Source organism: Lynx rufus, unplaced genomic scaffold (assembly GCF_022079265.1).
Source record: "Lynx rufus isolate CCGP_SWC_20201006 ecotype Redwood Valley unplaced genomic scaffold, mLynRuf1.p SCAF_22, whole genome shotgun sequence".
Lineage (NCBI taxonomy): Eukaryota > Metazoa > Chordata > Mammalia > Carnivora > Felidae > Lynx > Lynx rufus.
In genome coordinates this window covers 10,165,367-10,180,020 of record NW_025814837.1, presented here as the reverse complement: position 1 = coordinate 10,180,020, position 14,654 = coordinate 10,165,367, and the positions used below count along the sequence as shown (strand labels likewise).

The 14,654-nt window shown below is 38.3% G+C and overlaps 1 protein-coding gene across 2 annotated transcripts in view; it reads right to left on the bottom strand.

Annotated features, from left to right (window-relative positions):
• Positions 1-5,007: 5,007 nt before the first annotated feature.
• The window catches only part of TRAPPC8 (trafficking protein particle complex subunit 8), an 84,016-nt gene continuing 74,369 nt past the window's right edge, over positions 5,008-14,654 (bottom strand). For both annotated transcript variants that reach the window (XM_047086937.1, XM_047086938.1), the window contains exons 27-29: positions 13,509-13,654; positions 7,894-7,983; positions 5,008-6,958 (exon numbers count right to left, since the gene is read on the bottom strand). In XM_047086937.1, the coding sequence (XP_046942893.1) occupies positions 6,724-6,958; positions 7,894-7,983; positions 13,509-13,654 (471 nt within the window). In that variant the 3' untranslated portion in view covers positions 5,008-6,723. The remainder of the gene's footprint in view (positions 6,959-7,893; positions 7,984-13,508; positions 13,655-14,654) is intronic.

The following is a 14,654-nucleotide window of genomic DNA, read 5'->3' as shown; positions in this document are numbered from 1 at the left end:
CATTCCCTAATTTGTTCAGTCAGGGAACTCTTTTTTCATCTAATACCTATTAACATCCTATTCAGTGAAAAACATCTTGGGAAATACTATTTTATAATATTCTGCTTAAAGCATTAAGTCTTATTACAGTTCTTATCAGTCTAAGAGGAAATATTCCATCTTGGTGCATCTGTACTCATTTCTTAAGTTATAATTAAATGTTATATTGAGTGTAATTTACTTTAAAATAGTTCACCAACGGGGCGCCTGGGTGGCTCAGTCGGTTAAGCGAACGACTTCGGCTCAGGTCATATCTCCCGGTCCGTGGGTTCAAGCCCCGCCTCGGGCTCTGTGCTGACAGCTCAGAACCTGGAGCCTGCTTCAGATTCTGTGTCTCCCTCTCTCTCTGCCCCTCCCCTGCTCATGCTCTGTCTCTCTCTGTCTCAAAAATAAATAAAAACATTTAAAAAATTAAAAAAAAATAAAATAGTTCACCAACACAGGGGGATATATAAATTAAGTTCGTTTTAACCACCTAGGAGTAGTTAAAAACACTTGAAGTACCTAACCCAGGAATGGTTATTTAGCCATTGAAAATATCTCCTCAGTCCGTAATCCAAAAATGTCTACCAAAACCTTTCAAATATCAGTTATCTCACTTAGTACTAGTTGAGTTTAATCAACGTAAGGTGATTGATATAAGTGGTGTTCAAGATATGCATATTGGCCAGAGATATTCTACAAGGTCCTCCATGCTTACATGAAGACGGTTTAAGGAACTAGATAGGCCAGTAGCCTATACCCCTTGGAGGGCTAAAATTCAGTCCTGGTTCTGGCCACTAAGTATCAAGAAATTCTGTCACTTGATTCCAATCTGAAGATTAGCTGAATCTTTGCCACTCACCATCACATCTGAATTGAGTAAACATTTTAATTTTTTTTTTTTAACATTTATTAACTTTTGAGAGACTAGGCGTGAGTGGGGGAGGGGCAGAGGGCCAGGGAGACACAGAATCTGCAGGCTCCAGGCTCTGAGCTGTCAGCACAGAGCCCAACGTGGGGCTCGAACTTACTGACCAAAGAGATCATGACCTGAGCTGAAGTCAGAGGCCCAACCGACTGAGCCACCCAGGTACCCCAAGAATTGAGTAAACATTGCTGCCAAAATGCAGGGAGCTAGAACTTCTCCAGCATCTAGGAAGGAGTCTTTATGGCTGCTTTGTGAATTGCAGTACTTATGTGTAGCAGAATTCACTGTAACATGTCAACCAGCAAATAACCTGAGAGGAAGGAAAGCTGAGGCTGATATGAACACACATCCCAGTGAGCCTGCAACAGACCCAGTTTATGCCTGTTTGTCCCACTGAAATTAACAGCGCCCCCTTTCACTCTCAAAATACCTCATTTGCAGTGAAAACCCATGTGGCCATCTTATTTATAGCTCTCATCTAATCTATGCCTAGTATTTGTGAATGGCAAAACTGACAACATCAAAAGCTACTAAGAGTTAATAGTTATGGATGATCAATGGCCAAGAAATAGTAAAGTTGACAGGCAAGCTGGGATTGAACATCAACCACAGCCTAATTGTTTACTTTAATTGAGCATAAGAGCTATTGTAAACTGAATTTTTATTTCAATATCCTTAAGTAGAAAACTAATCTTTGAACAATTTGCCATATTTTAGGGGCTTATGGTTAAGACAACTGGCCTAGCCACCTAGAACTTTTAAAGAATAATATTTCTATGATGTGACTAAAAATTAGATAGAAACAAACTTGATAAAAAAACAGTGCTTTGCAGGCTCCCTAAGGCAATGTTTCCTAAAGTGTGGTGGACAGGCTCCCTCATTAGCTTCAGGACTTGTTAAAAACCACAAGATTAAAAAAAAATTTTTTAATGTTTATTTTTGAGAGAGACACAGAGAGAGAACAGGGGAGGGGCAGAGAGAGAGGGAGACACAGAATCTGAAGCAGGCTCCAAGGCTCTGAGCTGTCAGCCAGAGCCCAATGTGGGGTTCAAACTCATAAACTGTTGAGATCATGACCTGAGCAGATGCTTAACTGACTGAGCCACCCACGTGCCCAAAACCACAAGATTTAAAAACAATAAACAAACCTCAACAACAAAAACAAGATTCCACACTCAAACCAAACCAACAAAATTGGTCTAGGCAGGTAGACCATCGATTTCTAGGGAAGTAGTGTATGGAATTCCACTTTTAGTAGTGACCAATGATTATGCCCATACACTTTGAGAACTGTTGCCCTATTGAGTCCTAAAGTCTGGAATATTCCATAAGACACCTTAGCTCTTGGCTAACTACAATATAGAACTTTTTTATGTCTATGCCCATACCCAGAGGTCTGCTGGTAAATGTTTATCAACTTACAGGAAAAAAGTTTCTAAGCAGATATCAAGTCTTTGCAGCACAATTTACAAATAATAAAATATGTAATATTCTGTATTATAAATTCTATATAGCTCACTGATCCTCACAGAAGGCTTTTGTTGAGTTTTGCCAAACTCTTACACAACCAACTTATGTTGCAATCAACAAATAATTCCAATATGAGTGTTGATGGATATTTTTGTTTACGTTGAGGAAGAGGAAAGTGAAAAGACATGCCATGCCGGGTCCTCACCTGATGCTGTTCATCAATGACATGAGCAACTTCTTTGCTGATCTGGAGGGATTTTCAGATTCTGGAGGGATATTTCCTCAAATATTTGTGCTATTCATAATGTAACAGCTACCTGAAAGCAACACTTTTAACCTACATTATTATATTCCCCATTGTTCTCTGAGAACTAAACAGCAAACATCAATACATCAAGTACTAATGTGTAGCATCTGATGCCCCTGGGGTAAATATTCCCACTATGGATAATTTCAAACTTCACCAGAGCAAGACGACATTGAATGCAGAGTCAGGAACAGATGAGCAGTAGCCTAAGACCCAGAAGTGCTTTGTTTTGTTTTGAGAGGGAGCATGTGCTCGACTGGAGAGGGGCAGGAGAGAGAGAATCTCAAGCAGGCTTCACATTCCGCACGGAACCCAACATGTGGCTTGATCCTACAACCCTGGGATCTTGACCTGAGCCTAAATGAAGAGCCAGGTGCTCGACTGACTAAGCCACCCAGGCGCCCCCCATGCAACCCTAACAGAAATTGCTCTGTGGCCAGGTTTTGAATCTTCAAAGTCCTTGAATCTGGAAAATGAGGTATTTTGATCTCTCCTCACTTTTGTGCAGTTCCCCCTAGAAGGTTGCTGGGATACATACTAGAATAAACTGTGGCAACCGCCGAAAGCACAGGGGCTGAGGTTCCACCTGCTTCAGACTTGGCTGAGCCTGGCTCCCTCTGGCCCACACCACAGCCCGTCCTCCTTCAATTACAGAGGCCAGCCTTGGAAAGAGCTCCTCCTCTTCCTTTACTGAGTGTATCAGGGTTTTGTGGTAAAATTCTGGGAGTTGCCGGTCCCAGTCAAATGAGCCTCTCCTCTGGTTAGTAAGTTATTTTGAAACCAGACTTTCTAATCAACAGATAATAGCCTTGAAATAATCCTCCTGAAATGTTTGCTGAACTAACACATACCATTCAAATGCAAAAAACGAACTGGGGAGGGGGGTGCCTTTCACAAAAGCATCTAATTCTCAGATGTGCCCCTTCCTCCCACCAAGTAGAGCATAATTCAACAGCTAAGGAAGTGCAAACTGTTGGTTAGTAAAGCTGACTTCTATCACAGCTTAAAGATCAAAACAGAAACCTGGGGAGGAGGGGGGAAACACAGGACATGCAAACTCTTCTGAGGCCCAAAACTACAGCCCAATAACCCTGGAAACAAGCAATGGGATATTATCAAACAGCGCTGGCCCTAGCAAAAGCATGAGATGGATCAAGTTTCTCTTTGGCTCCTCCAATCCCCGCCCCCACCCCTGCACCTCCCACCAGCACTCCTCACCTTCCTTCTAGGCACTGTTCCTGTGTCCCATGCCACCAGGAGCCGAGACCTGCTCTTACAAGCAGCCTGACGAATCTTACCGATTTGGTTATTACGGCACCCACAGGTTATTTGCATTTTAATGGAGTCTTCTGGAAATCAGGCCTAAGGGCGTGAAACTTATGAAAAAATTTCTGTTGAGATTGTAAGTTCTTTGAGCTGCACAAGCCTCATAATACTCAATACTCTAAGTAGCCAACTGATAAGGTTATTCCCGTTTCCTTAGCTGCCTGATGAATGGACCCTGTTTCTTGCTGCTCCTAAGAGGCCCCACTGCAAAGCCTGTCATCAGAGCTCCATCTGCCAGATCAACTGTTGAGTACTTAAAAAAAAATTTTTTAACGTTTATTTTTGAGAGAGACAGTGCGTGAGCAGGGGAGGGGCAGAGAAAGAGGGAGATACAGAACCTCAAGCAGGCTCCAGGCTGTCTGCACAGAGCCTGACGCGTGGCTCAAACGCAAGAACTGTGAGATCACGACCTGAGCCGAAGTCGGACACTTAACCGCCTGAGCCACCCAGGTGCCCCTCTTGCTGAGTACTTTTGCAGTGAGGGTAGACGTTGTTTGAGAGTGACTTCAGCTGGCCCTTAACCCCTGTGTTCTCTTGGCTCCTTTCCACAGTTCCTTCTGGATTCCTGTCTTCCCCACCTCCACTCTCTACAAAGGCTTGTAGTAGATGCTTGAGACAGTTTGCTGCAGTTCAGTGCTAGATTCTCCATGTACAGATAATTTCAAATTAGCAGTATTCTCTGTCTAGTTATGCTAAAGGTAGGAGTTGGGTGCGGCTTCACTTGCTCTTCTTGATTTGTATACTTAATTGCAGAATGAAGGGAAAGGTGAAGATTTAGGTAGACATCATTATCCTAGGGCCACCTGGAAATAAACTCTCTGGTTTTGTCTTAAAATATGTTTCATTTCCATTCTTGAAAGTATTCTTGCTGAGTTTAAATTCTGGCTTAGCAGTTAGTTTCTTTCAGCCCTTTGAAGATACCCCCCCCCCCTTTTTCTGATTTCCATTATTTTTATTCCAAGGTATGCTATCAGTTATGCTACCAATTGTCTTCTGTATTCAAGATTGTATTCCCCTTTTCTTTAATTCCCAGCATTTTCACTACGTGGCATCCAGATATAGGCTTCTTTATATTTCTGTTGTTTGGGATTTACTAAACCACTTGAATCTGTAATTTGGTGTTCATCTTGGAAAATTCTCAGAGATTCTCTTCAAATACCACTTCTGCCCTACCCTCTCTCTCCTCCTTCTGGGACTCCAGATAAACATAAAATTTTCTCACTGAACCCAGTAGGTCCCTTAGTTTCTTGTGCCTATTTTCCAAATACTGTCTCCTTGCTTCAGAAGTTCCGATGATTTCTCCTGACCTGTATTTGTTTCAAAATATGTCAAACATAAGGCTCTGTGCATCGGCTGCTTCTTCCTAAGTAGATAAACACTCCCAAGGCAAAGTAGCCTCAAATGTTGGTCTCTCCCCTCTAGACTTTCTTCTAGATTTTGGTCCACTAATAACTGACTATACTGTTAACACTTTGTTTTTTGTAAGAGGTTTTCTTCTTTTGTCTAGAGTCTACTTTTCTTCAGCAGGAAGGCTAATCACCTCGTCTACCATACCCAGCATCAGAGTCTGCAATGTGGTTATTTTCAATAGTTCAGTAGGCATGATCTTCCTTTCTCCCAGGATATTAAAGAATTCTCCAAATTTGTAACTGGGTGTCAGACATGACATATTTACAGACAAAATTTGTTTGCTCATGTAAACATGGCCACCAAGGACTACTGGAACAAAGCCTTGTACTTCATGTTTGGAAACAAGGCTTTCTCAGGAAACTAGTTTGTCCTGCTATAATTAATATGGTTAGCATTCATTTTAAATAAAGACTATATTATGTCCTCAGAATTAAAAAAAGGCATCTAATAAATCTATACAGTGAATAGCATGTCTTTATTCTATTTACATTTGTTATAAATATAATACATTTTTGAAAAGCTTATTTTTAATTAACTTGAGATTCATATTTTAAACAGATCAACTCAAATGTTAAAGTTACATAATAAAGAATATGATAATTTAAATGACAAAAAATCTCATATTGTGAAATAGTGCACCCTATACTGAGATGAATGAGGAAAAAAAAGTCAAACTCCCTTCAAAACTATATTCAAAGCATCAGAAAAAATTTTTTTCTTTTTACAAAGTTATGTATAAGCCATAGGAACCACCAGATACTGAAGTATGAAGACTCTATAACCAAAGTTCAAAATGTATTTTAGAGAATTGTGTGAAGCAAGACAGGAAAATCCGTATTTAACACTCTATAGAACTTCACAGTAAAGCTGGAATTTATAGACTAATGGCTTAACAGGAGTATCACCAACAAGGCCTTTCCTTCCTCAAAATCATCTGGTAATATTCATATACCATCAATATGTTGTAACAGCAGACTTAGACACTGGATTTTAAGACAGGGCTTAATAAGGTGCGTGGCTATGTTGAAATTCCGTATTATGAGCATGTAAATTATTACCAGGGTTTAAAGAAATACAAAAAAAGAATATGAGTATTCTCAGTCCAACGTGCTTTGCATCAACAGATTGACAAGTCAAAAGTATTTTGCAGTGACCCGACACCAACCTCCATAACAAGTTAGGTATAACAAATACTGCTGTTAAAACCCATTCAGTAAAATAAAACTGATTCTTGTGGATTTCAGTACAAATTTGCAAGTCATCACACATTATTGATGATGATCAGGGCAGGCATGGAGTTCTGCTGACTCGTTTCAAACACTGTAACTTGGTCCGATAACTTGGCAAATACCCTAGGTGTTCCAAGGTTATAAACACCTGTATGGACAAAGCATGCCTTCAGCTGCAAACTGTGAATCTCCTGGCTTTTAAGCTGAAGTTTATATTGTGTTTGTCCAAGCCATGTAAATGATCCATGGATTTCCAATGCTTCTGGACTATGTGGGAGAAGGAAAATGGTAAGTTGAAGGGTTTTATAAAAATTTTCCCCAAGTCTCAGTAACACATCACTTTCATCTAGCAATTCTACTTCTAGAAACTTTTTCATGAAGCCAACTGTTTCTTAATAACAACAATGACAACAGCTAGTATTACTATTGCTCTAATAGTCAACATTTATTAATAGTTACTATGTTGTAGGCACAAGCATTATTGCATTTAATGCTCACAACAGCAGGTGGGAAATAATGGAACCTGATTTCAAACCTCAGCTTTTAACCAATTGGTTATCTGTACCTAAAAAAAAAATCATATACAGGAATGCTTATAATACTGAAACCATTTATAATGCTGAAAAATGGAACCCAGTATCTACCAATAAGGCATTAATTTATGACACACATAATCGTACATAGGACATGTCTGGATTCCATACAGCTGCCCCAGATCCATTTGGAGTGTTTATACAGTAGTAATCCATTCACATTTCATATTACTTTTCCAAAAATCCAAAAATTTCTGAATTCCAAAAAGCATCTAGCCTTGAGGTATCAGATATGGAAGTATGTACCTGTATTTTTGGGGTATTATTTTACAATCATACACGCACAAAATAAAAAACCTTAAAAACACTTCTATCACAAACTTGCTGATATTCAATTTTAGAGTTTTTTATCACCAACAAACTTTTCTGAAAAATTCTGTCTCCAATCAAAACAATTCGCTGCTTTTGGAAACTGCTTGTTATTTTATCACTATTTGTAATGCTGAGACAACCCTCTGTAAGTCTTCTGTAACATTTCTGTAAAACCAAACACCCAGGGCACGCCTGAATAAACTTTCTCTATCCACATTAGGTAATTATATCCATAATTAAATTGTTCTCAAATCAATCTTAAGCCACAAAACAATCTTGCACTAAATACATCTTTACCTTGTTGTTTTATGCCGAAGATCAACTATTACATCAACATCAGCCTTAGAACAATTGGAAAGTAAAAGGGTGACTGGTACTAAACAAAGGCTGTGGAAGAAAAATGAAAAAGGTTAAGCTGTGTATTTTCTTTTTTAAATCAGCTATCTTGAAAATAACACTTAAGAATACCTAACAATCTCCTTAAAACTAATTAGATTCAAGTAGGGAAAAAAACTGAGTTCCAAAATCACTCCAGACAAATTATTTGTGTATATAAGAAAAACCTGTTACTACAATACTTGCATACTAAATCCCAGAATATATACATCCACAAAACCATCTTATTTCCATTTATTATAGCTACTACTAAAAAAACAAAACAAAAAAAAAAACAAAACAAAACAAAAAAAACACCCAAGTGTTTCTAAGTGGTTATTTCTCAAAATGAAAAACAAAGTAAAACTCAGATCAATGAAGAAAAAAATAAATCATGAAAATCCCAACAACTAATCCTGTTCTTTTTATGTTTCTTGAAATTTACTTTATTTTGGGAACTTGGACTAGATTGACATTTGCTTTTCTACCAAATTTGCATAAAAGCCATTGTGTTACAGAGAATATGAAAGTTCTTTCTATAGAACAAATTATGAGGAAAGCCTTTTTAAGTGGACACATTTTCTCAGGTAACCCAGTTTCTCCTATCACTTTAGAATTAATAAATTACTAAAGCATTACTAAGCACAGAAAGGACAGGCAGTGACAGAAGAGGATATATGAATAGACTGGTGTATGTTCAAATCAAGAATATAATAAACGGACATAACCTGGGCACAAATGAAGCCTGCTTACATACTAGTATTAATATTTTATTCTATAAACACAAAGAATAAAGAGATAGTAAAAACTAGGTGTGCCTGGGTGGCTCAGTTGGTTAAGTGTCCAACTCTTTTTTTTTTTTTTTAATGTTTATTTTTTAGAGAGACAAATGCAGAATGCAAGTGGGCTGGGGTTGGGCAGAGAGAGAGGGAGGCACAGAATCCGAAGCAGGCTCCAGGCTCTGAGCTGTCAGCACAGAACCTGATGCGGGGCTCGAACTCATGAGCTGTGAGATCATGACCTGAGTTGAAGTCGGACGCTCAACCGACTGAGCCACCCAGGCGCCCCAAGTGTCCAACTCTTGAGTTCAGCTCAGGTCAGATCTCATGGTATCTCTCATGCAGAGCCTGCTTCGAATTCTCTCTCTCCTCTCTCTCTCTGCCCCTCTCCCTGCTCCCTTTCTCTCAAAATTAATTAAAAAAAAAAAAAACACTTTATACTAATAGTCTTTGAAAAATGCTAATCTGATGAGGCACAAACAGTCCCTAGAGACCAAACTGCTGACAACTATCCCCCCACCACCAAATTTAGCATTAATAAAAGCATACTACAGTTTGACTAAGGTTCAAATATCTACTCAATAACTCTGTACCTCAGTTTTCTCAACTGCAAACTAGGAACAATAATTGTACCTACCTCTTGGGTTTGTTATGATGATTAGGTGAGATCAAATATGCTAAGTGCTGAAAATAATGCTCAAAAGCTCCATAAACAATGTCTAATGTGACTTCTTATTTTGAAAACTATGGCAGCTAAACCCAGTGTTTCACCTCTGTTATCTCTGGTCAAATATTCTTCCTCATATTCTTGTTCCTGTATGATCCGTGTGCTACTGCCATAACCAAACCTCCTGCTGTCGCATTCCCTCCCACATTTCTATGTTACATTAAGAACACTCCCCTAGACCCTTAATCTCTATGTTTCTATATCTTGCTTTAACTGAAATTTGGCTGAATACACGGCTTCCTCTACAGTCCTCTCAACATTAGATGCTGTGTTTCTTCCAACAGCTTCCATATCTCGGGTCAGAATGTATCATTAATGTAGTTCTCAATGCCACTTCTTGATGATTTCTTCCTCCTACCCCTTCTGTCAAAACATCCATTTTTTGGTCATATTACTCCATGGTTTTTCATCTTTTTTTATGTCCTCATACTAAAATACTAAAACCAAAAATAGTAACTCAGTACAGCAGATTCTTTGGGGGAGGGAGAAAGGATGAGTATTTTGAAATATCTGAGGTAAAGATGAGGGAACCATCTGCTTGACCTCCCACCTCCCATTCATCTTACACGTCTGGGAAGCAGAGGCATACCACCTACGTGAGAGACACTGCTCGAAGGCTTCTCTTCCAGATCATCTATTGGCTTCTGTTAAAAGCTGCAGCAGGAATTTGCTTTCTTCTTTTCAATCCTGACAACTTTATTAAGTAGATAACTCATTCAACACCTTCCCAAATTCATACCACCTCCATAACCATCAGTACTATTCAAAACTCATCCATCTACCTTCCTTAACCATATTGTAATTTTTTTTTAGTCACCTAAAATAGCTACCTCTGAAATAATACTGTCACTCTACTCTCTGACAACCATCTCCCATTTCTCCAGCTCTCTCACTCAAGTACACTTCTATTCTTAGTTTTGTAAGGATGACCAACCACTCTGGCCCTCTACATCAGTGCTTCTCCAGTGCTTGTCCATCTAGGTGGCTGTGGTGTAACTATAATTACTGTTTAGCCATTATTTACTCCCCTCACTTCATTATTTACTCCCCTAGCCATTATTTACTTCCCACTGTGGGACTAGGAGTCATTCTTGTTGATGTGAAGGTGAGGCTAATTGGCCAATGGAATATTAATGTCTTTGACGCAAACAAAAGCCTTAAATGTGCTATCTCAGTATAACTCACCTTTGTACTCCAGAGATATGCCATAAGAAGAACATATCCAAGTAGCTGCTGCCCATTGCACTGAGCCCAAAATATATGTGGTGCAGACATGAACCCAACCAACCACAGCTTGAAGGTGAGCTGCAGCCAAACGGTAAGCTGATCTGCGGATCCATGAGTATAAGAATGCCTTATAAGCAACTAAATTCTGGAGTGGTTTCTTGTGAAACATTTCTGTGGCAACAGTGATGGATACAGGTACATGCTGGTATCATCTGAGGACATTTAAATTATACAGATGCCTGGGTCCTACTCCCAGAGATTCTGATTTAACTGGCACTGGAATCTTTAAAAATTCCCCAGGTAATTCTAATGGGCAGCAAGGGCTGGAAAAAACTGCCACATTTCATCCTTATCTAGCCTGCCTTGTTTTCACATACTTTGTGTACAGTTTTAATTCTGTGATGTTTTATTTTTAACCCACCACTCTACTCTAGTTTGATCAAACCTGCCCTGCTTCACATAATTCCATGCTAGATTCCCAGATTCTATGATGCTTTTTAACTCCAATTGAATCATGTGGACAATTCCTAAATATCCTTACCTCCAAAGCACAGCCAAGGTTTTAACTGCTACGGTTAAAAAGAAACACCATGGAATCTAAGATATGAAGCAGGATAGGTCTGATAAAGTAGAACAATGGGTTACAATGAAACATCGGGGCGGGGTGGGGGGGGTGGGCCCTGGGTGGCTCAGTCATTAAGTGTCTGACTCTTGGTTTTGACTCAGGTCATGATCTCACAGTTCATGAGTTCAGGCCCTGCATCAGGCTTTGCACTGACAGCGTGGAGCCTGCTTGGGATTCTCTCCCTCTCTCCCTCTCCCTTTTTGTCCCTCCTCCTCTCTCTCAAAAATAAGTAAATAAACATTAAAAAAAAAAAAAAAAGAAAGAAACATCAGGGAATCCAAATTTCCCATGAAAGTACATGAAGTCATGACAGACTTGATAGGGATAAAACATACCATCTTCCCCCTCAACTACAGCTGCATATTAGAGCAACATTAAGACCTGGACAAAAAGAATTTTATCAATAATTTAAATGGTTAAAATTTTTAAAAATCTGACAACAGTGGTGGTAAAGATATGAAGCAAAGGGAACTGCTGGTGAGTTGTACAAGATGGTCAAACTATTTGGAAAAATTCCTAGATAAGTATGCAAAAATAAGGGGGGCTGGGCAAGTTCACATAAACCGAGAGATTATACACAAGATTATTCACAGCAGAATTCAAAATAGCTCAAATATGAAAATAATCCCAAAGTCCATCAAGAGAGTAAATTATTCCAGTGCGTTCAAACATATTCATATGGCAATGAAAATGCTATAGCTTCATGCAGTGGCTGACAATTACTAACATAATATTAAATGAAAGCAGATGGACATAAAAAGAAGATACTCTGTATAATTCCACTTATATAATAAAGTTCAAAAAATGCCCCATGAAAATCAAAATTAGAGATGCATATAAACTTAGTTGGGAAAATTATAAAAAGAAGCAAAGAAATGACTACCAATATGGGGGGGGGGCAGGGTAGTGACTGTGAGGGAGTACCAGCGGGCTTCTGTGATGCTAGCAATATTTTATTTCCTGAATACAGGTAGTTTGGTTATTTGGGTGTTAATTTTGGGGGGGGCGGGGAGGAAATGACTGTAGTCACTCATTGTCAGATCCAATAAGTAACCTTTTCATCCTTTTACTATTTGACATTTTTGCAGCATTTTAAACAGTTAACCCATTTCTCTCTCACTGAACTTTTGAGATATCACTTTCTCATTGATCTTTTCTTCCTAATTACTTCTCAACCGGTCTTTTTCACAGATTTCTTTTTCCTTAGCTTTTCTCTCAGATGTCATTGTTCTGCAGGTCACTGTTCTTTTTGTTCTATCCCACCTCATCCCCACCCCTACCCAGGGTGACTTCACCAAAATTCATACCTTCAATTTTCACTTATAGACTGATTCTAATAGACTTCTCTCCATGTTTTTATACCTGCAAACCAGCAACTTTTTGAAGTGTCATCTGATTTAGGACTTTTTATTTACAGAACCTTAAGTTTATATAATCAACCTACTTACCAAAATTGCAAATACAGATGCCCCTTGAACAATACAGGGGTTAGGGGTACCAACCCCCACACGATCGGAAATCATATACACCTTCTGACTACCTTAACACTTAACTACTAATAGCCTACTGTTGACCCAAAGCCTTACCAATAACATAAACTGTCGATTAATGCATATTTTGTATGGTATATGAATTATATACTATATTCTTATAATAAAAGCTGAAGAAAAGAAAATATTAAGAAAACCCTTAAGAGAAAACACATTTACAATAAAAAAGATCATGTATAAGTAGACCCACACAGTTTGAACTTCATTGTTCAACTGAACTGAACATCATTCCCCAAGAAGTTTGGGACTTAGTAAATCTTAAGTAAATGATGCTATTAAAACTTGAACTGTTTGATGAGTCTATATACTATAGTCATTTCTTACAATTAATTTGTGTCCAACACAAAAACAAATAACATATTTTTTCCTTGTTTTTGACTTAGTGATAAACTTGCCCACCAGAAACTTTTGGCAATTGAGGTGTCTAAGGCAAATAGCCATCTCTAACCACAGGTGCAACATACAGTAATCAGAGTAAAGGGTAAAATATTTAAGAGCACTTTACAGATACTCAATATTATTCTAAATTTCTTCATCAATATTTGGGTTAATGCTATCATTTAAATAAATAAGAGTCTCTGCGTGGGTGTGCACACGTAGAAAAATTTTAACAAAAATAAGCCTCAGACCTTTTTTGATGAAATGGATGATTAAATGATTCTGGATAGTGAAGACTCGTTTTAATGAGATTAGAAAGCTGCTCTACTGACGGTCTTAAAGGAACTGTAGTGTTTTCTGGCCTGAAAAATTTTAATAGTTCCATTTCTGGTGGTTCCTGAGAAAAGAAAAAAATATACATATGACAATAAAAACACTGTCTTGTTAAAATATAGCATAAACAAAAGTAGTTAAAACCAGCTGAGATAAGGGAAAGCATGAACAATACTTTCTGCTGTTATTTAAACCAACAGAATCATCTGCGATATAATCTAGGATAAAGAATTTAGACTCAGGGGCACCTGGGTGGCTCAGTCGGTTAAGTGTGTGATTCTTGATCTCAGCTCAGGTCATGCATGATCTCGCAGTTTGTGAGTTGGAGCCCCATGTCAGGCTCTGCACGGACAGTGTGTAGCCTGCCTGGGATTCTGTCTCTCCCTCTCTCTGTCCCTCCCCTGCTCATGCTCTCTCCCTTTCTCTCTCAAAATAAATAAATAAACTTAAAAAAAAAAAAAAAAGAATCTAGGATCAGAATCATTTATTCATTCCTTATTTATTATGTGCTGGAGTTAGACTTGAATTCCAACAACTTCACATATTAGCTCTGTGATCTTGGATAAGGCATTTAATATCTTAAGACTTAATTTCCTCATTTATAAAAAAGTCTCATAATAATTTCAAAATCTGTTGTGGGTCTCATCTAGTAAAATTCCTTATTACTTAGTACTTAAGCTACAGACATTCAATTGTATAGCATCTGTTTTAATAAAGAACTAAAGTTGCCTTAAAATTTCATTTTGAAAATAGACTGCTGTGTTTTATAGATTGTAATCCTTCATCTGTATTAACTGAAGGTTAACACACATGTAAAAGTCTCAATATAGCCAATGTCAGGCATACTGTAAACATTTCAATACCATTATCATCTAAATGAAAACAGAGAGTATTGTTCCCTTTCTAGTGGTATTTTTTTCTTAACCATTTTTTCTCCATTTCCCTTTACCATCCAGGAAAATTTTGATTTTTAATTTCTTGCTAGCCTAGCTGGACATTGATCTACACCAGGGATGGGCAAACTACAGCCCATGGACCAAATTCAGCCTGCCTCCTGGGTTTTT